Raw genomic sequence first — 24,057 nt, 5'->3', positions numbered from 1 at the left:
AATATCATCACCTTGGTTTTTTCTTGATTAATTTTTAGTGCGTTGGTGATATTGTATGTGTGGAGCTTACTTAGTGCTCGTTGGAGCCCCAATTTTGTCTGGTTCATTATGACAATATCAGGTAGAACAGACCCTTTGCCACACAGACCCAACCAAAAGATACTAATCTACAGCTATTTTAGTCAGTAAGAAAGCCTAAAATGTTGTGGGATCACACTAGCAACCTGCCAAGAGTGATAAAACAGTCCAATGTTAGAATGTGTTATACATGTACATGAACAAATACTGATAACAGAGTAAATGCACTGTTAACAAATGGAGCATGCTAAGATATTTTATGCAGGGATGATGCCCCAGATCTGTATAGCTAAGAGTAACTTATAAACAGACAGCTTTTTAGTCAAGTGATTTTGGTAGGTTTAGAGATATGTGACTATACTGGGTCCTAACTTTAATTGCAGGCTCTCCGTGGGCTGGGGAGGACTCTGCTGTGTAGCAGGAAAATGCTTGAAGTGAAGAGGCTGTGCTTGGCCCATACTCTATTCTCACAGTAAGGTGCTTCAGGGTCCAAAAAAGAGAATAGAAAAAGGTACAACAAGGGCTATACGAACAGTCATTGTAGAAAGGGGGCATGGCTGGATAGCAATTCGGCTGCACTGAGGCACAGATCACAATTAACATATAGTTGACGCCACTGGCTAACCTTTGGGTGCGGAATACATGCCATACTGTGAGGTGTATCCTTTGCTGACATTTCCAAATCAGTGACAGACTCCATATGCTTCTGAGAGCCCATTAAGCTCAGTGAAAGGAGACACCTAGCACTTCATAAAACGTACTTTAATTCATTAAGATTGGATTAGCATGAGGCGAATGGTCTTGCCGCATCTAGAGTAAACTACCAGATGCAGAATTTTGCAGCTGAAAATGGGATATAGAAATATTAGGTTCACAAGGAAAGGGGTGGGGGTCCGAGGAGGATTTTTAAGACCTGCGAGGGTTGACTCCTCAATTTAATCCTGTGATTAATATGGAAATATTAACCCGTGGTGAATTTACTGGCTGGCAAAGGGCCTAGAGCTTTGGTCGGAGACGTGGTAGGTTACTGGAGCAAAAATATATTTTAAAGTTCCAATGGACTCTGGTAAGGTGTATACAGAATTTCATGTGCACTTGGGTATGTGTTAGAAGTGTGCAGGGCTAATAGGTATATATGAGCATATCTTGCTCTGTTGTAGTCAGGTGAGATAAGTGATCTAACTTATGTAGTTACTGGATATTAGAGCATGGTGCATGTTAACTAAAATGTATTCAAAGATGCATCTCTTCAAACATGAATTAGGACTTGTACAAAGCATGGTCCTGTTAGACGAATCTTTGTATTACATGGGCGTGTGTGAGTTGTGCGTTTATGATTACACAAGTTTTATGGCTACTACGATAATGTACTGTAATGTAATTATAAAGAAATAATAAAGACTTACAACACGAAGCCAAACAAATCCAGTGTTTCAATAATGGCAGCATAATTGGTCTGACTACGTACACAAGGTGCAGAACGCTTGCTCATTATATTTCTGCTAAAAAGCCAACAAAAGACAGCAACACCCATGAGACTCTGCCCCTCATTATGAGGGACAAGGTAATGCTATGTGGATTGGCACTATTTCACCAAAAGCCAGGTGAAATACTGGGCAAAACATGGTAATTTGTGCAGACACGCAGGCTGAGTCAGTCAGAAAAATGTTTATTTGGACCTTAGTCTTTAAAGAACGCATAAAGGTGTTAAAACCGGATCATCATAACACATATATGCAATTAAAATCTCACTGTACAATTAAATCATCAAAATGCATGTGTATAGATATAAAATCACCTCTTGCAATTATAAAAGTAGAAAAATACCAATTAAGAAACTAATAAAACCTCTTTAACAGCAACCGTGAATCTTCCTAAGGCACATGCCACATCCAAATACCTCATAGCATTTACAAGTGCCACAGCTTGCCTATGATCTCAGATAATACATTTGAGGAAAAGTGGCTTTAAAATTACTTTCTGTACTGTCTGAAACTTTGTGCAATCTATGAGGATGTGCACGCAGTCACACTTTACCCAGTCCAAAATGTTGGCATCCATAATGTTTGACTTGCTGTTACTATGGCATGGGTTTAGAATTTTTTTTATCTTAGTATCTGATCTATTCCCGCGGTTTGGTAATGATTCCACATAAGGAAACAAATCCTCACTTTCCGACCTCGGTAGTGGCAGCAAACATTTCAAACATTTCCCTCTGTGTTGTAGTTCCTATATTCCCAATAGGCTCTGCGCATTGGAATAATATATCCTATAGATTAGACGTAGGACTGAGGTCGACTAGGTCTCTATCAAGTATACTAAACTTAATAGTGAGTGCCAGCTAGCTCAGAGGTCACTAGAAACTTTCTCGAATTCACAAGAAGGGATTAGTTTCTGACAACCGCATAAACACATGACAACTTTGTTTCCCAAGAACAGGAAATATATCTCTCACAGAGTCGTAGAAACAATAGATAAGTATTTCACTCAGTCAGTCGTGCATGCTTCATTTCAACAGAGTTGTAGAGAAATAGAGAGACTGGTGTTTTCAATAAAAAGGTTTATTGAACAGTCTTTTTTCTCATACAATAGAAGTGAACTGCTACAATCGTTAAGCAGACTGCAAAATATAACGCGTACAGCGAGAATAGTATTATAAAATAATACTGTAAAAGCATTGTATGGTTTCTAAGCCATATAAAAATACATACATAAATAACATTGACTAAAAATACTCAACCGGTGCTTCTAAATACGCCCCACCCAATGAGCCTAACCTAAATCTAGTACGCAGGAAGAAGTAAATATGGTGTAGCATAGGTTTAGTTGTTTTTTGCCAAGAATCTACCCAAGATTTCTCTAGGTTCTAATCAGCTCCATACCTTAGTTAGAATGAAGGAGGTCTGGTATCTGAGTCTCGGGACTCGATTTCCAAACACCGCGCAAGGGGAGCTTGGAAACATTGGAGCTGGATTCTCAGCGAGAGAAGGGCAGCCTCTTGATCAGTGCGTCAGCTGGAGAGTTGGCTTCCTTCGGCACTTGCTGTAGCGAGCTGCGTCGGGCAAGTAGATAGTCGAACTGCTCCGAACCACGGTAGTTTGCCATAGCAAGTGAAGGTATATTTATACCTTGAAGGTGTTCAGGAATACCACAGTTTGACGTAAAGTCGGGCATATGAACGTCAGGAAAGAACCCCTAGGGAATAGTTTTTCTTTGCAAAGTACATGAGGTCTTGGACAAATCAATATTCAAGCAAGGGGAAGTTCCCTAACTGCTTAAGCCGATTTTCCAAGAAATCGTTGTGACGTTTGGTACGGGTGAAAGCAGCCATGCCTGTATTTCGGTCGCATGGACTATGCCTAAATAAGGGATTGATTTCTATGCCTATATAAGGGCAATGTGAATTGTACCCATATAGGGGCATGAATCGGGAAAATTCACTCGGAGCTCTAAACGCCACACAACACGTCTTTATATTCCCAGCTCACTTTGGTGCTTAGGCTTAATAACTCAACTCCATACTGGAATTGTGGACAAATCATTGCCGCATAGGCAGTTAATACTGGTCTTAAGGACATATTGCCATATCCTTTATTACATTTTCTAACTCCACTTATTAATGCCAGGGCTCAAACTTTAAGTGATTTGAGATGTTCGTTCTACCTTAATCTTTTATCGAACCACACCCCTAGGTACATATATTATATTGAATAATAACTGGGAAAAATAACAGGGCACGATTCAAGGGAACCAGTTTTTCTGCTCTTTTGCCATTTTTCTCCCTTTGTATGGGCTCTAAGTATATCCATAAATGATTTTGACCCTACCCATTCTTCACCATTGTTCAGTCATTATCACCATCCATGCTTCCTTTACCTTTCCCTTGCTAAGGTCACATTTTTGACATATCCACCCTGATTTACATATTCCTTTGTATTCTACTCTTTTTTCCTGCTTTCCAAAATTGCCAATACCTTTCTTGTCTAAGGATGAACGATTCTTCCATCCCTCAACCACACGCCATCCCCTAATAGCCTTAATTAAGCATGCTTGCGTAGTTCTTTGGGGATTCTTTTTTGGGACATTTACTAATTGCTTTCCCATTTTCAATGCTTTTATACTCTTTTTCGACTTTTTACTTAACCAGTAGCTTCTCCCTTGGCCTTTTCTTATTCTCCTTATTAAAGGAATACATGGTCTCTACATAGTGGGCTCTCCACGTTTCTTTATCAACATTGGATGTTGGGATAAATAAACAGATGTTACACATTTCTCTTTAAAACTGTCCCCTTTGCTTACCCATGATCATCATCTTCGTGGCCCATGGTTTTCGTGCTTTCCTCTAATGGCCGTACGCGGGGCTGCATAGGGTCGCTTATTTGTTTTAGTTCAACTGTGATGTTCTGCAGCTGTGACCTCTGGGCTTTCAGAAGATCGTTGTTTAGCACCGTCACCTCGACTATTTGCAAGATTAACATTATATCCAGCATCAAATTAGTTTAGGGTGCTGTGACCTCCAGATTTAGAGTAGATTGCTTTACGGATACTTCTGCTTCCTTATTTGACATCCCCAAACTTTGGTCAAATGAAGCGCCAAATTCTTCCCTCTTTTCCTTGGCTGACACTTTTATCCACCCTTCACTCTTTGTGTCCCCAGATGCCTTTTATTGCATCACCCAGCTATCTTTGGGGGGGAAACAACTGGGGTGAGGAGGAAGGTCTCGATTCTGGCAAGGGCTGAATGCATTTCAGAAGATCTGAATTGTTTAACAAGGGTAGTCTCAGGTGGAGAGACCGCATTCGTCCATTTCTCATGCTGGTTGTATCCCCCTCTCTTAAGTGTGTCACATCTGTCTGGGCCTGCATTGTTTTTAACATGCTTACCCACAAAATCTTTAATTGATTTTGAATACTGATGAGCCACCAGGCACACTGGCACTTTTGAAGGTTATTCCTCTTGGGATCCCTTAAGGAGTTATTCCTTGCCTCAGACTTCTCTTCCATAGGACCCCCTTCTTGTGTCTTATTTCCTACCACATTTCTTTCAGGCTGCGTCCAAAAGTTGACATGAAACCATCATGGGCAACGTGCTTGCTCTGCCGCACGCCTAACTCCTCCTGGCTCCTCAAGCTGAACTGGCAAAGTAGCAGCACGCTTACTCACTTAGGGGACCTATATGTCAAAAACCAACTGTTAAGAAATGCCAGTATCTGTGTGTCGACCTCTCTAATTACTCGCCGACTTTAAAGTTTGGCAGCACTTTGTGAGAGCCAACCGTGATAACCCCCCCGCCCCCCTCGCACCCTGCTCCAAAATACCACGTTGGTTCCACTAAAAGTAATGTGAGCAGCGCAGTGAAATGAGCAGGAGGAAGTCAAATGGCAAATCGCAGTATGTGCTAGTGCAGGAGGTTCGCATTCTGTTCCTTTGGAGTGCAATAAGGTGGGCGCAAGCATGGCAGTACGGTGACGTCAGGACCACGGACACAAGAGAGATTACTCTTTCCCCCACAGGCTGCTGCAGGTCATTCACAAAATCTCTATAATCTCAGGACAGGCTCCTCCCAGGACAGTCTCCACAGTTGGTAAACAATTGAAAATCAAGTAACCCTGAAATTCGCATGCTCAAAGTGAAAGGGCGCAAAAGTGAAACCACTGGTATTTTGCATTCTTGATTTTGGAGGAGCTTAGTTACTAACTGTGGGGATTTTTCTTGTAGTAGATGTATTAATATTTAGAGCTGTTTGTTATTACTTTACAAGCTTATTGAGTAAATTAGTAGCTTAGGGATACTAGCTCTGAAGCTAATTCACAATGTAAAGCACTACATTAAAAAAAAATAACAAAACTAAAGATTAATGCAGTTGAAAGTGACAAACCTAATGAAAATAGGGCATAGGGTTGATTTACATCTAAAAGAAACATTGCTGCATGAATATTCAATGAAAAATTACCAAAATTAAAAGTGCATACCGTGGTCCGCTCCCAGGAAGTAGCACTCAGGAAGCATGGTGGGATGCCTTGGATCCACGTTTATACTTATAGAAACATTATTTCCTGCAAACAGAAATATAACATAAGTTTAATTATATAAGTGCAACAGAAATATGAATAGACCACTCCTGCAGAACCAACAAATAGGTAATTTTATAATAGATGGTAAGTGTGTCGGTGGCACATACAAGTGTCAAATTTCGCTCAAACACTAGGTGACTTCATCAATAATCTGGCTTACGCATGTAGTACTTCCAAAGTCATGCAATTCTATGCACTATGAAAAGTAGAAAGACTCTGGCTCTTGAAAGGATGGGTTGACCCACTCTTTCAGAACCTCGCAGTGACCTCCTAAAGTCGAAGGCATGGACTCCCTCCTACACAGCGCTGCTGTGTCATTCTCAGGCTCACTTCTGCAACTGCTACGGTTTGTTATTTAACAGGCAGCTAAGATTTTAGCATTTTTAGGTCTGGCGTTAGCCAAGACCTTTTGAGTTGACTAAACTTATACTTACACCATACTTACTTAAAGGGGCTTTCAGCCACCTCCCTTCATCCATTGGTCTGTTGTGTCATTCACATTTTACATCCGCTCACTACAGCATACAGAATGGGGACGTGTGTCAGCCTACTTAAGCCACTAGTTAACTTCACTTTCGGTGACTGCAGTTTGCTCTTTCACAACAAGCACCTCAGCTTATCAGGTAATTTCCTTCAGTTACAGTGTTTTTGTTTTTACTTTATAATTACATTAGTGTTGCTGTTGTGTTTAAAGCCTAATGTGATAGCAGAACACCTTTAAAGCGAGAACATGACACATCCCAGCTTTATCTGTTCCAGTCTCCTTTTCTAAATAGTTTTTGGAGCAGCCTCTGTTTACCTGACTGCTGCTATTTCACTAGTCTGAAAAAGTTTTGGGGAACAGTGCCTTTTGAAAAACAACAGTAACACAAACAACAGCGCACACAAACGCTGAATACTAGCTTGAAAGAAACGGTGTTACTGGTTGAGGGGGGTGACACCATACCCAAGCAACAACAACCACAATCTTTGTCAGGGTGAAGCAACAAGAAAACCCCATGCCAATATGTGTTCAGCACCCTGGTAGCTGGACATAGAGCAGTCAGGCTTAACTTAGAGTAAATGTGTAATTTATGCAGCACTTCAAACAGTAATAAAGTGAAACACAACAGAAGAAAACTCCCACATCACGTAAGTAAATTATATTAAACTATAATTAAATAATTTAAAGACCAAAACAACATAAATCTAATCTGTAGAACAGGAGATATATAACTTTAAAGATTTAAGTGAAAATAGAGCCAAAAAGCACCAAGTGCCAACTGTAGTTATCTGATCGAACTAGACGGGGACAAAATCACAAGTTCAGCTAACCGCGATGGAGCGCTGGTTGGCTACAGGGACCCAGTTAGGCCTGTGGAACAAAATACCTTAAATCTTGGTTGCGGAGCGATGCAGAGTCCTGTGCTGAGGATGTGTTGCGCAGCAATGAGACCTAGGAGCTGGTGGCTGCAATGGGAGGTCCTGCATCATATTCAAGGATCAGGGGCCTGAGTTGTGAAGGCTTGCGTAGAGGATGCACTGCCCAGCAGCAGTTCAGAGGAAGCCTTGGGCTGCAATGTGAGGTACTGGATTGGGATGCGTGGCACAGCGGTCCTGGTGTGGAGTTTTGCATGGCAATACTTCGCACAGTGTCGGTTCTGCTGGGACCACAGATGGGCTAGCAGAGCACCTCCAGGCCTATTTCCAAGGGAGCAGGACTGGGGTGGCACCACTTAGGAGGGCAGGACTGACAGCTGGCAAAGTACAGGTGCTGGGTTCAAGATTGGTAGAGCTTGTTCTGTATCTGAGGCTCTGATCAGGAGGCCATCCAACTAGCCCTTGGAGTCGCCCTGATTGTCCTGGGTTCAAGATGCAGCTCCAATTCTCCTAACTCAGGCAAAAGGGCAGCAGGGCAAGAGAGTGACAGTCCTTTTTGCAGCAAAGCAGCACAGCAATCGCTTCTTCTGAGACTTTAACATATCCAGATGCGTAATGAAGAGTTGGTCTAAGGGTCCAATATTTATACCTGGTGCCCACTTTGAAGTAGTAGAGGTTTCTAGGGGCTTCCACCTACCTGAGGTATTAGACATCCCCATCATCCCTGCTCTGGCCCCATCTTGTCTGGGGACACAAAAGACTGGTGACAAACCCTTTGTGAGAGTGCTCAGGCTGATCTTTTGTGATTTGCAAATCTGGTAGGTGGTAGCTCGTCCCCCGTGTTAAGTCACCCATCCGGCCAACAGCTAGCTTCCTGCTGTCTCACTGTCTGGAAGCAATACAAGAAGACCAACTGACAGCTACACCTAATTATGTGACCTAGGTTGCAGCCACCAAATGCTTAGGACAAGACAATACTCAAAATCAAACATGGGGAGGAGGAACTTAATGTGTCCATTCATTTTCCTCATTCATATACTACAAAAAAATCACAGAAGGGGAGGGAATGGACAACTTGTAACTGCGTTATCACGGTTTCACATTTAGAACCCTCATATACGCATTAGTTGGAACGGTGGCGGTATATCTTGATTCTCCGCCTTCAAATATGCGTCATTGCATCATCATTGGGTTCAGTTGTGTTGTATGCAAGCCTCAAGCCTGAGGCAACCACTTGAGAGTGCAGTAGTGTCCAGTGATTGATGGTCAGTCTCACTTACGCATGAAGCGGTCAAAATGATAAATTAAAAAACGTTCTCACATCCATAAAAAGAAACTTTAATTAGAGCGTGGATGGGAAAGGTTATTAAAAACATCTATTGGGGTATCTAGTCGGAGCGTGTAACTGGATCCACTATACCCTTTATTTAGTTAGGTCGACATGTTTCTGCCGCACTGTGCCCAGCCGGGTCTATGGGGCATTCATCAGGACAAGAACAGTTGTACTCATGCGATTTTTGCAGCTACAATAGTGGACTATCTTGTTGCCACTGTATTTTCAATTGAGGTTATGTTGCACCTCTTTGGCTTTTTAAGCATACTTCATCCAGGGTTACCCGGAAATTATTCCAGAGCCGCTGCTAGCGTTACGCTTCCTTGTGCTGGCTCTTCCCCCGGACTTCCGGACTTCGATGGCTGGAAATGTTTGAAATCATTTTAACCACAGAGAATTATTATGCACAGAATTCCATTCAACTGTATTAGCTTGTCTGTGCTATTCCGGAAAAAAAGAGAACCTAGACACAGTTAAAATTGTGCAGGAGAATAACTTTGATTTTTTAATAGTCGGCAAGGAAAGTTGTAAACTGTACATGATGGTTGTTAACCCCTTCGACGCTCATGACGAGCTCAGCTCGTCATGAGGTACACCTCTCGTACACTCATGACGAGCTGAGCTCGCCATGAACCGCGGGTTGGGTCTGGAATAAATCTACATATTGACACTATAATTTGGACAATTAACAGATCGACTGACTGCTTCCCATGGTACCTTGGTTGAGGTGTGGGTAGCAGTCTCATCAGTTACAAGGACAGTCATACCAATTCAACTGCTAAAGATTTATTTAAAATGTGAGTTGCCAATTTGAAAAGGTGCATCCACATCTCAGTAAAACCAGTAACAAAATTATGAACAAAATCATCCAGCTAAATGAATGAAAGCTTATGTGTTAAAAATATTAGCATGACAGTCTAACAGGCAGATTCATCAATGCAACATTCTGCGAATTCCAAATTGCGATAATTACCGAATCGCATTTTAGAATTCGCAGAATGGCATTCATGAAGAAATGCGAGAAAAAAAAGCGAATCGCAATCGGCCGCAATTGCTGATTGCGATTTTGCCCCAATCGCATAATAATCGCAGAATCGGCCGATTTCCAGGTTGAAATTGCGATCTCGCGATTACCGAAATCGCAATTTGCGATCTCGCTAACTGCAAGATCGCAAAAACAGGAAGTTGCATTATGAGCCCAATGATGACATTACAACCAGGAAGTAGGCTGTTCCCTCCCTCATTCAGATCACTGAGCCTGAAAGTGGAAGCAGTACTGGGAAGAGCTCCACAACAGTCAACTTGCAGCACCACAGCAGGACATTAACAACCTCCAAAATGTCCCAGGAAGCAGCAGGGTATCAGTGCCCCAGGGAGGAAGAGGAAGATAAAGTTCTCGGAGGAAGAACTTGAGTTCCTCATTGAGGGGGTCTGTAAGGACCATGCTCGCCTGTTTGGCAAGGACTCCTGGAGGGTGCCAGAGGCTGACAAGCGCCGCATCTGGCTGCGCATCCGCGCCAAGGTCAATTCTGTCGGGGTGACCCAGCGGTCAATAGACGATTTAAAAAAGAGGTGGTACGACCTCAGAGGGCGTGCCAAAGAGCGAATTGCGGAGAGGCTGGGGGAGCGACTTGCCACCGGTGGAGGAGACCCCACTGCCACATCCAACACCCCACTGGAGGACACCCTGACTCCTGAAGCCTGCGTGGGGGTCACCCAGCTTGACTCGTCCCGACCCACCCAACAATCCCAAGGCAATAGCCATGCGACTGTGACCCCGTCCCCTAATAATGCCCATGACTCCTGAGCTAGCAATTTAACAACCCCAGTAATGCAGGCCATGCACACCTGAAATGCCCTATTGCATTGTGGTAGTTGTAGTGTAATCAAAATTCCCAGATAGCCCAACACAGCCAGACCTGTCAATTCAAAGTAATTCCAAAAGCCAGTCAGGGAAAGCAAGCCTGCATGCATGTAGCAACATCTCATGTGCAAGATACATATCATTAATCATGCACCCATTTACATCACAGGTGCAGCAGAACAACCCAGCACCGACAGTGAGGCCCTACATATAGAGGAGTACCCGGAGGACACCGAAGGTGAGGGCCAACCTGAACCACGACCAGGACCATCTCAGCCACCTGCAGCAGTACCACCACCACCACCCCATGTGGACAGGGCCACCCCTGCAGCCACAGGTGCCCAGCAACCACCCCAACTGACACCCACGGCAGTGGTACAGGCCACACCACCAGCAGCCAGGAGGCAGACGAGGCGCACAGCCGCAGTCAGATCGCAGTCCAGCGGACTGACGCGCCAGCAGCGCGACGCCTCAACACGCGCGGGCAGGGCTGTCCATGTACGGGATCCTAGCCTGGCTATTGAACGCCGCATGCTTGCGGTACATCAGACGCAGGCGCATCACCTGGCAGCCATACATCTGCAGCTGCATAAGACCGCGCAGAATGTTGCAGAGCTGACCGCAGCTGTTCGAGAGAATAGCCAGATCCTGGTATCCCAGCAGGATATCACCCGCCACCGCCAGCTGCTGACCCGCCTGTCAGTCTACACCAGGTCCAATCACATCATTGGCAATGCAACATCACAACTTTCCCACTGGTCCCTAGCAATGCAGGTGCAAATGGTCCAGTGTTGCCAGGACGTTGCCAGGGCACTTGAACAGGTGACAGCAGCAGTGCATAGTCTGAAGCCAACTGCCCATGGTGAACCAGGGGGTGGTGATGATGCCAGCGAGGGTACGTCAAGCCACAGCAGCATGTCCTTGCCGCCGGTGACTGAACGCCGCCGCAGCAGCAGGCCCACTGCAGCATCACGGGCCAACACTGTAATTGAGGACACGGAGAGGCGACTGGGTGCGTCTGGACGGAGGCGCCAGTGACACTTTTCACTCTGCCTGCAGGGCCAGGCTGAATCTAGAAGCAAGCCCTCTACCCCTGCATGGGGATGTATGACGCAATACTGTTCTCATGTGAAATCATGGACAACAAAGGCCACATTATTGTGAATAAACAATAGGAATTTATGGTCTCACGTAAATCCAACTCATGTCATTATTACATTTCTCATGCATGAGTGCAGTGTTGTGTGAGGGGAATGGGTGCACTAGAAACAGTTAATAATGATGTGGTTGCGGCGCCTGTGTCCTTCTGCAGGATTCTCCCCGCGTGCATGACGCACATGTGCAGGTGGGCGGTTGTCCCCTTCCGACTCACTGCCAGAGATCTCGACAGGTATCCTGCGCTTGGTAGCAATGTTGTGGAGTACTGCACACACTGCCACGATGCGGCAGCAGACCTCAGGCTCGTATTTGATGGCCCCACCAGTCTTGTGAAGTATGCGGAATCTGCTCTTCAAAAGGCCAAATGTCCCCAATATCTTGTGCGCATGTGTGCAGCATTGTAACGCCGTTGCTGTGGTGTTGCAGGGTTGAGGTATGGGCTGAGGAGGTACTCACGGAGACCGTAGGCGCTGTCACCTGAATGAAAGAAGCACAGGGTGAGTGCCTGTTCTGCGCAGCTACATGATCACAGTGTACTATTTGGGGGCATGTGTACTTACCTAGTAGGTGTCCTTCGCCAAAGTCTCCCCTGGCCAGTCGTGTGTGAATGCCACTGTGCCGGAATATGAAGGAGTCATGTGTGCTCCCCAGGTATTGTGCCACTATGTCCGTGATGAAAGTCTTAGCGTTGCACACCATCTGGATATTGAGGGAGTGGTAGGACTTGCGGTTGCGGTACATGTATTCCGTTTGTGCTGGTGGGCAGATGTGGATGTGGGTACAGTCAATGCATCCTATTACATGTGGGAATTGTGCAACGTTGTAGAAATGAAGCTTGGTCTCATTAAAGTCCTGTTGGGTGGTCAGGAATGAGATGTAGTGGTGTAGCCGGGTCAGCATTGCCTCCAGGAAACTTCTTAGGCAGCGGGACATGGTGCTCTGGGATATCCCCCCTGCAACAGCGACTATCCCCTGGAAGCTTCCGGATGCCAGTAGGTGCAGGCTGCACAAGACCTGGACATGGGTGGGCACGGCATTGGTCCTCCTTGTTGGGTGCTGCATCAGGGGGTCTAGGTCCCGGATCAGCTTGATGACCATTGCCCCATTCAGGCGGTACTTAGAGTAAATTTGCTCCGCAGTTTGGCCCAGAAGGGTGACCCGGTGGATAATTATTCGCTCCTGGATCCTGCGTCTGTTCCGTGCTGCAGCCTGGAGCCTTCGCCGCCTGACCACCATGTAAAGTCCTGGCATTGTGAGAGTCCTCATGCTCCTACTGTGTTTCCTTAAGTGTGTTTGTTCAGGACTGCACCTGTGGCTCGTTAGAATTTTTATTTTTTTATTTTCCTTCATGGTTACCACCTGCTTTTGGTTCTCCTTAAATTGCGCGTCGCAAATAGCGATTTTCAGCTTTTTCGCTAATTGCGAGTTTTCATGAATTGTGTTAGCGATTATTTAGCGAGATCGCACAATCCATAGATTCTCGCTATTTCCGATTCGCTATAGGGGTTCCTCCTAGATTCTGCTATTTATTTGCGAATTCGCTATTTTTTTTGCGAATTCGCATTTTCTGTGTTTTTCACATCATGTATTGCTTTTCTGTTAATTGCGATCGCAATAGCTAATTTGCAGCTATTGCGATCGCAATTTTGCTTGATGAATCTGGCTGTAAGTAAGGAAACTAGGTGTTTCTGCCTCTGGTCAAGGCAGGCAATTGAAACTGCAGTATTTTCTCCTGGCTGTTAGCAGATGCTAGAACTTCAATTTTATACATGGAACCCAAATGCCACTGCGGTGGCCCTAGAGGATCAGCAATGTAATAGGTAAAGAGTGATGTGGTAAAGCGACAAAATAGTTGAATGAGCATCCAAGTCTTAAAGGATATTCAAAATTGGCACTGATGTTGAGCTTTGTAAATAAAGGGAAGAATAGGATTCCAGGCAAAAGCCCAATAACGAAATCGCCCAAGCCCCTAGTTGGCTCTGGGATAGATCACAAAGAGGTGGAGCAGAAAGAGCCCAAGTAGGCATAATGTAGGGATGTCTTGAGAAAAGGCAGACTCTGGGTTTAGTGCAAATTGAGGATAATGCAAATGGATTTGCTCTTAATTCTTTGATGTACTTGGAGTCAGTGCAATGTATTGAGCACAGAAGTGACTTGATCATGGAAATGGCGGTAGGAAGCCAGCAGCTTTCTGATCCTCGTAAAGGTAACAGAGATTGCATACTGAGAAACACTTGCAGTAATGGCTGGACATCATGCGTTTACAATGGTCACCTTGTAGAAACAATGGTGAATATGCAGGAGAAGGCCATGGAGGATTTTCAGGTGGAGAAATAAGCTTTTCATTCATAACCATGTTGATTTGTGGGATGAGAAAGGCTCTAAAATTCCAAGATGACAAGTAGGGTTTGGAAGTGTTGAGGGTTTGCCTACAGAAGCAAGTCTGAATAAAGGCATTGTCCAGAAGAGGAAATGATCAATAAAAGCCATCTCTCTTGTTGATGGGAAACTTTTCAAGAGCATATTTCCTCATCCAATCAATGACTGTTACAAAGCAACTGTTTAGAACAAGTAGGGTCTATTTTGTTTCAGCTTTAATGTAATTTTGGTAGCAAACATGTAAACATGTACAGTAAAAAACAGAAACAGCCCAAACCTGCAGGGATATCAAATTTCAAATTGAAAGAAGGGCGAAGATTGTTTGTCATCAGTAAGTGAAGAAAGAAGAAAAAGGACTCAGAGCCATGTCGGTCTCAAGAAAAGCTGCCATACAACAAGCATTAATGGTTGACTGCAGCAAATCCAGTGTGACCAAAGTGGAGACAATCCTGAGTGGCCTGCAAAAAGAACGTTGTCAAAAAGAAAGATAAGAACAGATAACATTCCTTTCCCAGAACAGAAGCCTTCATCAAAGCTGCCAAAATAAGTGTGATGTTCCTCTATAGCTGTTCTTTTCACCAGGTTAGTGGGAAGTGGAGAGCAGGGATGACATGGTGGGTTTTGGAATCTGAAGGGTTGAGAGGAGGTTTCTTGAGCATCAAACAAAAGTAAAGTTGAGTCAGTTTAGCAAAGTGTCCGAAAGTATCTCATGATCCCACAGAAACAGGCAGTCATCTTCAAGTTCTTATCTGAACAGTCAGACAGAGCTGAACCTGTGGATTTGCTGTTAGTCAATAAGGTGTAAACTGGAGAAAATATAGAGGTTGAAGGGAAAAGAAACAGGTTAGGGGAATGGTAGCACAGTTGGTGGAAGGGACATATTCATAAGCTAGGTCCTAGAAAGGGATGCTAGTAGCTCCTATTGGAGTAAATCCAGTCCTAATACCAGTAAGAAAAGCACAATTTATCATCAGTTACAGTCACCAAATATCAGTATACACATTCACATCATCAATGAGAGACAACTTTTTACTAGACTACATGCCTTATTAGCAGCGATGCATAGGACCCTTTTCTATAATCAAAGAAATGCACCTCTTGTCAGACAGCAACAGCTATATAGAACACCAGACGGGTAATGAGGCCTCTAACTGAGGAAGATGTTTCCCAACAGTTTTGCCATCTTTTTCATAAGTTGAGACTACTGCTTGTAGAAAGTCCACACTTCTCTCCATCCAGCAACTCTGCTGTGCCCTGTTTAACCTAAAGCAGTGCTCTTGCAGTCTTTCACTTGGGGTGCGGCTAAGAATCTAAAGACTGTTGTTGGTTGCCTTTCTCATAAATAAGAGAATGCTGAAAGAGAAGTACTTTGCTGCTCCTGTGTCTGTTAGGCCCACCTCACCCGGAAGGCAGATGACCGGGAAATGTTACTTTTAATTTCTGAAATCTCTGTTACATCAGAATGCCTGTCAAAGGTTGGCCAACTTTCTCGAGGGGTGATTGCCACTAAAATGTAAACAAGTGGTGGTTTACATCAAAACTCGTTTTTGATATGATTCTTGAACGAGGTTGTTATAACATCCTATTTTACTGAATCTTGTCAAAGGCTGTTTCACTACAGTATTTATAATTCAATTGCTTTGTTGGCTGAAGTAAGTCCACCATTTCAAGAACTTATAAATTACATTAGTGTATGGTCTCCTACAGGTTTTGCGCTGAAATTGCTTATACAATCTCTTAATAGCCCTGTTTGATTACACCATCACAAGTAGACCAATATTCTCCAAGAACTCCATCTGCAATAAACAGTTTATTTAGGACGAATGACACTGCCATGGTTTTACTGCAAACTCCTACTCTAAAATCTTGTCCAGGTTTTGCAACTGCAATGGTACTAGCAAACCATTGATGAATGCGTTTGCTATATACAAAGAGGAACAGATGCCTTTCTCGTACCCTCCCTGCTTTGCGATTCAGACATGGCGACTCCCTTTGGAGTTTGAACCAACTTTCTGACTCGTGATGGGCTTCCGTATATTGTACAAAGGTATTTTGCAGTCGCAAATTCTGATTTTGCAAATTGAACGCTTGGCGACTGGAAAATAACTTTGTATATTAGGCCCTGATCTGTTAAATAGTTTGTATTTCGAAGATGTACATTTCCAAAACATGTACATTAATAATGTAACGGAAACGTCTATGCAGCACACTTTTGCATTTAATTTCACATTTGTGGTCTATAATTAGAGGTTTCCCAAACCAAGCACTATGAAATTTTAGGTGTACACAATAGGTCTATAAAATTAATATGTCGGCGAAATTGTTTTGGGGCTGAAATACACCTTTATCCGAGGATGTCGATTTTTTGCAACACATAAAATGTAAATACCTTTAAATGAACTTTATTCATTCAGGCAACGCACAAGAACATTAAATGGTGCAAATGTCATAGGCCGATTATGCATACTCAACATATAAGCGTCCTATCTAGTGTATACTAACTGCAACGGACGACGCTATAACAATACCAGTATTGCCTTCACTATCTATGTACTGTGTATGTAAAAAAAATTCAAATAAAATCCTTTGAAATAAATAAAAAAAAGACGTTAGGAAAGCAAACATGAAGCACATTTATTTTGTAATTCGGAAGTGTGCTGGAAATAGAGGTTTTAACACGATCAAAACAAATCAAGACACTGGACTTTGTTATGCACTTATGATAAACATTCACAGAAACCTGATTTTCACACATTTTCATTTGTGTGCAATATGGTTTATTAGTAAAACTAAGTCTGTGCAAATTTAGAGGCCATTTCAATGGAAAATGTGCCATCTGTAAAAGACAATACGCTGCTACATGATGCTTTAGTTATTAAATTCAATAATCGCCAGCGTTATGTCCACTAAAGGATGATGGGTCACAAAAGTTTCTCATCTGTAAAAATGGGTCGTGGTTCTAGAAAGTTGGTTAAGCACTGGATTAGTTCAGCGGTTCTTAACCTTTTTACTTCTGTGCACCCCACTGAATCATTACAGGAATCCGGGGTCCCCCACTGAGACGTTATTTGAAGCAGGGACCCGGACTAAACAATTTCTATGTTTTGAACATTAAAAAAATAGACAGAAGTAGAAAAACAGGTATACACCCAACAAATGCTTGAATATTAAAATAGGTTGTGTAATTCACAATCTACCATAGAAACAGTTTTCAAATGTCCATTGTTACATCCTTATTTGTAAATACATGTATTTATTTTACGGATTCATTGTAATATTATTTAATTTTGTAAAAGAGTCGTGGACCCCATGAGTAGGCCTCGTGGACTCCCAGGGGTCCTCAGACCACAGGTTAAGAACCACCGGATTAGACAATTGCGAGTTCTATAACGTCCTGAAACTAGAAACTTTATTACCATAATAGGATGAATATCGTTTCCAGACCTACTGGAAAAGGTAGCCTTTATAAGTCATTTGGTTTAAAAGGTCTAAAACCTTCCCTCCCAAGAGAATTGCACACTAAATGTAAAAACTCAAATGAAATAAGAAGACTTAGGTGCTTGAAGTCCAGTCCACCCACTACTCAAAAGAATTGGTCATAGATTTAGATATCTACTTCCTGTGCAATATTACATTGGCCTTAGAACATGCGGGTTTTCACTGTACATGAGGTACACTTAACTTCTGTCAGTCTGAATAAAGTAGGCATCCAACCAACAGACTATAGTTGGAATTGCCAAAAATCTGGGGAGATTTCTTACACAAGATGTCTGAGTGCCAATATGCATATTCCATATGGTTAAAAATCACTTAACATGTCAAATACAGTCTCAGTGTAAATATAGATCTAAACCCCATTACGACCTATCTATGTGTACACGTACTTGCAAACCCGTAATCTCTCAATCACAGTAACAACTTCTATGAATGTGTTCCATAGCTTAGGGGTCAAAACAATTGTATCAGAGTGGAAGACGGCATAAACATATTTACATATGATTAGTGGTCATGACTGTGCTTTTTATGCACAGCAGACAACTCAGTTCTCCGCTATAAAAACAATATTCGTCCCCTATGTGGCACAAGCTAGATCTTTACCTGCAAAAGAGGAAATCTTCCTGAACCAGTCTACAACCAGATTCTTACCTCGTTATAATTCCCACCAGAGTTGATGTTCCCTCATTTTAAGTTTACCATACTCCGAACAAGACACTCTGTTGGCATGTTTAGATATACAGACAGTTGAATATCTTTGAAATTACTTTACTCTTATGTAATCTTCTCATGACCTCAACTTAAATGTGTAACTCCGAGGACAATTTCTTTAATGGAATCACTTCCCCTTAATTAGGTACATTTTGTGTTTATTCTGTATTCTTATGTTTTTTTTTAGTTTAATCTTTTGTAAAACAAAAAAGAAACCAATTTGAAATTAAGAAAAACTAAGCTGTATCTTCAAGCTTTCCTGTGCAGCCAATATACTAGAATTTGGCTGCCATTAGAGGTAAATCCTTGGTGTCAGGCTAAGACCGCACTGATGAATACTACAGAATAACTATTCTTACCAATGAGTAACAGTCTGTGCTCTCATCTTCGTTGACTTTCCCTTAATTTTTGAGCTTACCAATTATGCTACACTGCTCAACCATATTTTATTGATCTGTGGGTTGGGAGGAACTGGCCTCCAAAGATTTGCGTCAAGCAAGACCCACAAAGTTAATCTGACTGGAAAACACTGCAGAGGTCTACGAGTTCACTTATCTCACAAATCAATTTTAATGTTCACATGACACCTTTTCGAATATCCTCAGCAGTTATCGGGATACCAAATGTATGCAAACAACATTAAGAACTACTTCTAAGTATCCAATGAGGCAGATGAACGCTTGAAGAGCCAGTATTCTTTCAAAGGTGAATCCAGCTCAAAGTATTTTGTCTGAATGCCTCTTCGATGCAGGTCTTGCTGCTAGTACCAGGATGGCGTAATGGGCTTCTATTCAACTGTTTCCCCTCTAAGCCACTCCATACGCTTGTCAAGATGATGAACAAGATCCCAAAAACCAATTTCATGTTAGGTTGAAATGCACTGATCATATTTCCCTGTGTGGATGGTCCTGCACCGGCGTACGATCAAGCACACAGTCGACTTTAGGATTTATTTGCGAGTAGTCCCCAACAGTACAGCACCCCCTTTTTCGATTTGCACATTAATAGTGCCCTACCAGTTGGCCAGATGTCAAACTGACAAGTGTTTTGTGGGAAGACCCAAACAAATTCAAGACCATTTCTCGTGGAAACCTATTTGTTCCCTCGCCTCTTTGCCAGTAAGAGGTCTTGAGGAAATGTAAAAAAATTAAATTTAAAAAAAGACTGAAAATGAACATGTCCAAAAAGACCATGGTCTTCATTCTAGTAGCTGACATTACATGTTGGCACTTTCCCCCTACTTCCTGAAACAGTATATGTTGGCTAGAAGTCCATAATTACGGGCTACATGCCATTCCGTCTCACATCTAGTGCTTTGAAACTACCCTAAAGCTGCGTTAAGTGCTATAATGGAACAAACAAACAGAATAAATGCTATGTTTAGCTCACGCACTAAATTGCACAATGGTTTTCATTACCTATTGCAATTCTTCGCAAAGTGGCACTTCGAGTTGGTTTCTCTGGCTCCAGAACCCAAGTCTTCTCATCAATTTCATCAAGAACATCCCAGAACACCTTAAGTGATTCCAAAGCTGCCAGGAACTGTGTGTGAATGCTTGCTAAAGAGCTCTACAGAAAAGAGAACACAAACATGTTACATTCTATAAGTAAAAAACTTTAAATCACCACATCATTCATTGGCACTATCCACCAGATTGTTTAGATTTTACTATACAAGATAAATTCGTTTTCGGTTACATATTAGGGGTCAAGAGTGTGGTTTGTACACTAAGAGCAATTCTTTAGAGTGTATTTTTAATTCAAATGTATGTAAGCTGCAAAATCACTTTAGGTGAGTCAGCTATATCTGTTGTTCACCTGATGCCACCACGGTACTTCTCACTGAAAAAAAGACTGTGAAAAGGTACAATATACTCTGGCAGTAAGAATTAACCACACTTTCTTAATGGGCAACCCTAAGAAGGGAGCAACTGCCTGCCAACATCAAAACCATAAATATCAATTCTTGAGAACACCTGGAGGGTTGCAAATACATTTAAATATTTCCTGTTTTATCATGGTGCTACCAGAAAGTGCTTAGAATGTACTGTTCTACAGTTTGTGTGTACAAGAGGTTACAGTGCACATTGCACGGCCAAAAAAGTCTGAATATCTGTCCATTGAAGCTCATTCTTTGCAGGATACACAACTACCAATTCTCTTGTGAGGTTTGGTAAGGCTGCAGTGACAATTCCCAATAGCAATGGACAGGTCACATCAAGCTTCCCACCCCATTCTTCCAATCCGGACCTGATGCCCTTCTAATAAACTATATGGCCGTTGGCGTGATTACCGAGGGTTATAAATTAGAACATGGCCATGCAAACACACACAGGCAGACTTTTTCTGCAAAGTTTATTCTATGTTAAATTTAGCAAGCATACCCGTTTATCGCACCGTTCCCCTCACTCTGAGGGTTACAGACCCTTTGGGATAATTGTATGGTAGACCTCAAGGCCAAAAAGTAAGCATGTTTTCCATGCCACTGTTGTAATCGTGGGTATTTTGTTACAACATAATAACATAAAACCTGGGCTATAATGAAGCAGTGACTTAAAATAAATATTTTGGCTCTTAACCCCTTCCGCCATGGGGCTAATTCCCCCGCAGTGCTGGGGGGAGGGGGGCCGCACGCGGTGCTCGTGACGAGCTCGGCTCGTCACGCAGCACGGGGGCGCTGTGCTCATGAAGAGCTGAGCTCGTCATGACCACGCCCGTTTCAATGGAACGCCCAGCACAGCAGGGGAATTATCCCCGCGTGGGCGTTCCGCGGAGGTCATGATGAGCTCAGCTCGTCATGAGCACAGCGCCACTGTGCCTCATGACGAGCAGAGCTCGTCATGAGCACGCAAGAGGTTAAAAAGAGTGTTTCAACCTACAGGAAGCCAGTGGAGTGGCCAAAAACAGCTAGAAACATGGACATGCAGTGGAACATTAAGTAATAGATATGATGCATAATACTCAACAAATTGAAGATGTTGAACCTGTATGCCAGTAATCCAAGATAAACAGCGTTCACATACTAAATCGAGATCCAACCAGCACTTGAATGATAGGTAGTGGGCTAAATAAGGAATACAAGTTAGAGTTTTCCTTAAAATCTGTAGCTTTTAAAAGCAGGTTGTCGTAATTTTCTTAATCTGATAAAGAAATAACAGCATGCGGTGTATCGCAACTCCCAAGTTATGCACAGTTTGAACAGGGGAGGGGCATTGCCCTAAATAAGCAGGCCATGAGCATGCAGACTAGGAAGATGGCGGGACACCTAAAATTAGCACATTTGTTTCTACATAACTCAGCTTCAAACTAGCAGCAGTGAATAAGGCCTTGAAACAGGATGACCGGCTTCACATGCAGATCGGCTTGTTTTTAGGTCGAGCTACTGTGAGGCATGCAACACTGGTGTATGGCTATGAAGCCCCGCTCACATTTTTGATTGGCTTGTGTCATTGTCCTTCATAAATGCTGGCTTCCGAGTCGTTACTAGGCTTGTTAGTCCCTCCTTGGTACCGCCTCCCATAACGACTGGATCTTTTACGGGTGTTCTTACATGGTCTGCTATATAAGTTGGTGAGCACTATTTTCTTTAATGCACTTCCCCTATTCCATCCACGACATCGCAGCACCCGCCCGCTTTTATTTTAATAGTAATGTTTTTATTTAAATTACAGCGTGGTCTGTTTTAACTATAGCAGCCCCGCTTATTTAATTATTTAATATAGGGCGTGATCCTCTTTCACTTTAGTGGCCGCGCTTATTTCATTATTTAATTGCCAGCACAGCCGCTTTCACTTTAGCGGCTGCGCTGCAGAAGCTTTCAAAATTAATCATGGTTATCACCACTTTGGGGGAAAACACTATACGTGCTTTCACTTTAATGTTGGCTGAACCCCCTCGTTTAGACACTGCTCACTGTAACCTGAATATGCGAGCAGCATCAAAAAAAGAGGCACAGCCAACATTAAATCGCTCTCACATTTGCAAGAGTTTGAGCTCGGCATTAAAAATAATGCCTTTTATATATGTGTTGTTTTTAAAAACACATAAATAAAAGACAATGTCATTTACAATGCCTATGGCTTAAAGGGTCACAAATGCGAGACCTATTGCATTGAAAGTGCTTGTTAACCTTGTGGATAGAGTGGCATGGAAAAAATATAGACAATTTAGTAGCCAAGCGAAGACAACTTTAATTTCTTATGGTTTCTCTCTACACAAGTCAGTTTCCTCCACACTCTATACAAAACCTGCCTCCACCACACTGTACAATCAATCACAATAAATCCAACATACTTCTTAGAGCTAGATAGAAGGCCAGATGGCAAAGCACGCCACACTAGGTTGTTGAGGTTTATAATCAAAAGGAAACAATTGTGACAGATGACACATAAGACAGTGGTGCACAAACTACAATCGGTGGACTGAGTCTTTTGTTGTTGACAGAAGTGACTAGTGAGGACGTTCAGTTTACCTCTCTTTGGAGAAATTCTCTCTCAAAATTGTTGGTCATTAAGAATTGCGTCGAACTGGCCAAGTTCTGGTGCAAGTCCTTGATTAAGGATTCGCGGACCGGAAATGGCAAGATGACCGTGAAAAAATTAAAGAGCGTACGCAGTAGGGTAAATTTGTGAAGAGATTCCAGATATTTTAGGGAAAGTTACTCGCATGTTACTTCAGAGGGCTCATGAATCCACCGTTGTACTGCCAATGGCAATAAAGCACCACTAGCACATTCACTATTGCCCGTCATGACATAAGCTGAAGTTTAAATAATCTTCTAAAACATAATCTAGCCAGGAAGGAATGTTATTTTGCAATTATAACAGTAACAACAACCATTTTACACAATTGTGCTGCATTAACGTGTTGCATGCCTCCTCCTTTCCAGCGATGCACATTCTTTTAGGAAAATGCAAATCCTCGACATTGCTTTTTCAGTTTCATCCAAAATGAGCGTGCACGAGTTATTTCTCTAGAACATTTTCTAGTAAGGTAATTCATGAACTGTTAACTCATTTATACATTTAGATGTGTTTTTATAGCATGGACTATGATTAAAAGAAGGCAGAGTGCTTGATGTAAGTTCAAGAGGTACCACGTAACATGCACAATTTCCAATTACCAAACAACATGAGTGGAGTACAAAGAAAGTCCAGAATAGGGTATTCAGAAGATGTTTGTGGAACAAAATGTGAGGAACTTGTGAGGAAGGAAGAGAGAGGAGATAGTCGATGCTGGGCATATATTTAGTGCGCACAAAAACCCAGTTAATATACGACCCTTCTTCTATACTTAATGTACCGGAATAGTAGAGTGCTTCCACATAATGTGGGAGAAGAGAAGGGTCCCAGTTAATGAGTTGCCCTCATTGTGAATGGACACTCTTAAGGGTTATTCAACCAACAGAGCTGGACACAATTTTTGTATACTTCAGCTGTCAATCAAATCAGAACTATTGTTGGCAAAGGAGATTTTTCAAAATTTCGCTATTAAAGCTATATTGAAGGAAAATATACCGAAAGCAGTGACGGCAGTTCCTCAGCTTTGGGGCAATGCATGGGAAGGCTTGTTTAATGGCCCTTCTGCATTGCAGCCCTTCAAAGCAC

General features: G+C 42.6%; 1 protein-coding gene across 2 annotated transcripts in view; it reads right to left on the bottom strand.

Moving 5' to 3' along the window:
- Positions 1 to 24,057, bottom strand: part of FANCL (FA complementation group L) — a 370,446-nt gene that overhangs the window by 94,838 nt on the left and 251,551 nt on the right. For both annotated transcript variants that reach the window (XM_078649307.1, XM_078649308.1), the window contains 2 exons: positions 19,870 to 20,020; positions 6,051 to 6,134 (listed from right to left, as the gene is read on the bottom strand). In XM_078649307.1, the coding sequence (XP_078505433.1) occupies positions 6,051 to 6,134; positions 19,870 to 20,020 (235 nt within the window). The remainder of the gene's footprint in view (positions 1 to 6,050; positions 6,135 to 19,869; positions 20,021 to 24,057) is intronic.

Source organism: Lissotriton helveticus, chromosome 6 (genome assembly GCF_964261635.1).
Source record: "Lissotriton helveticus chromosome 6, aLisHel1.1, whole genome shotgun sequence".
Classification (NCBI taxonomy): domain Eukaryota; kingdom Metazoa; phylum Chordata; class Amphibia; order Caudata; family Salamandridae; genus Lissotriton; species Lissotriton helveticus.
The sequence above is the reverse complement of the archived record's forward strand: the minus strand, read 5'-3'. Positions and strand labels throughout refer to the sequence as shown.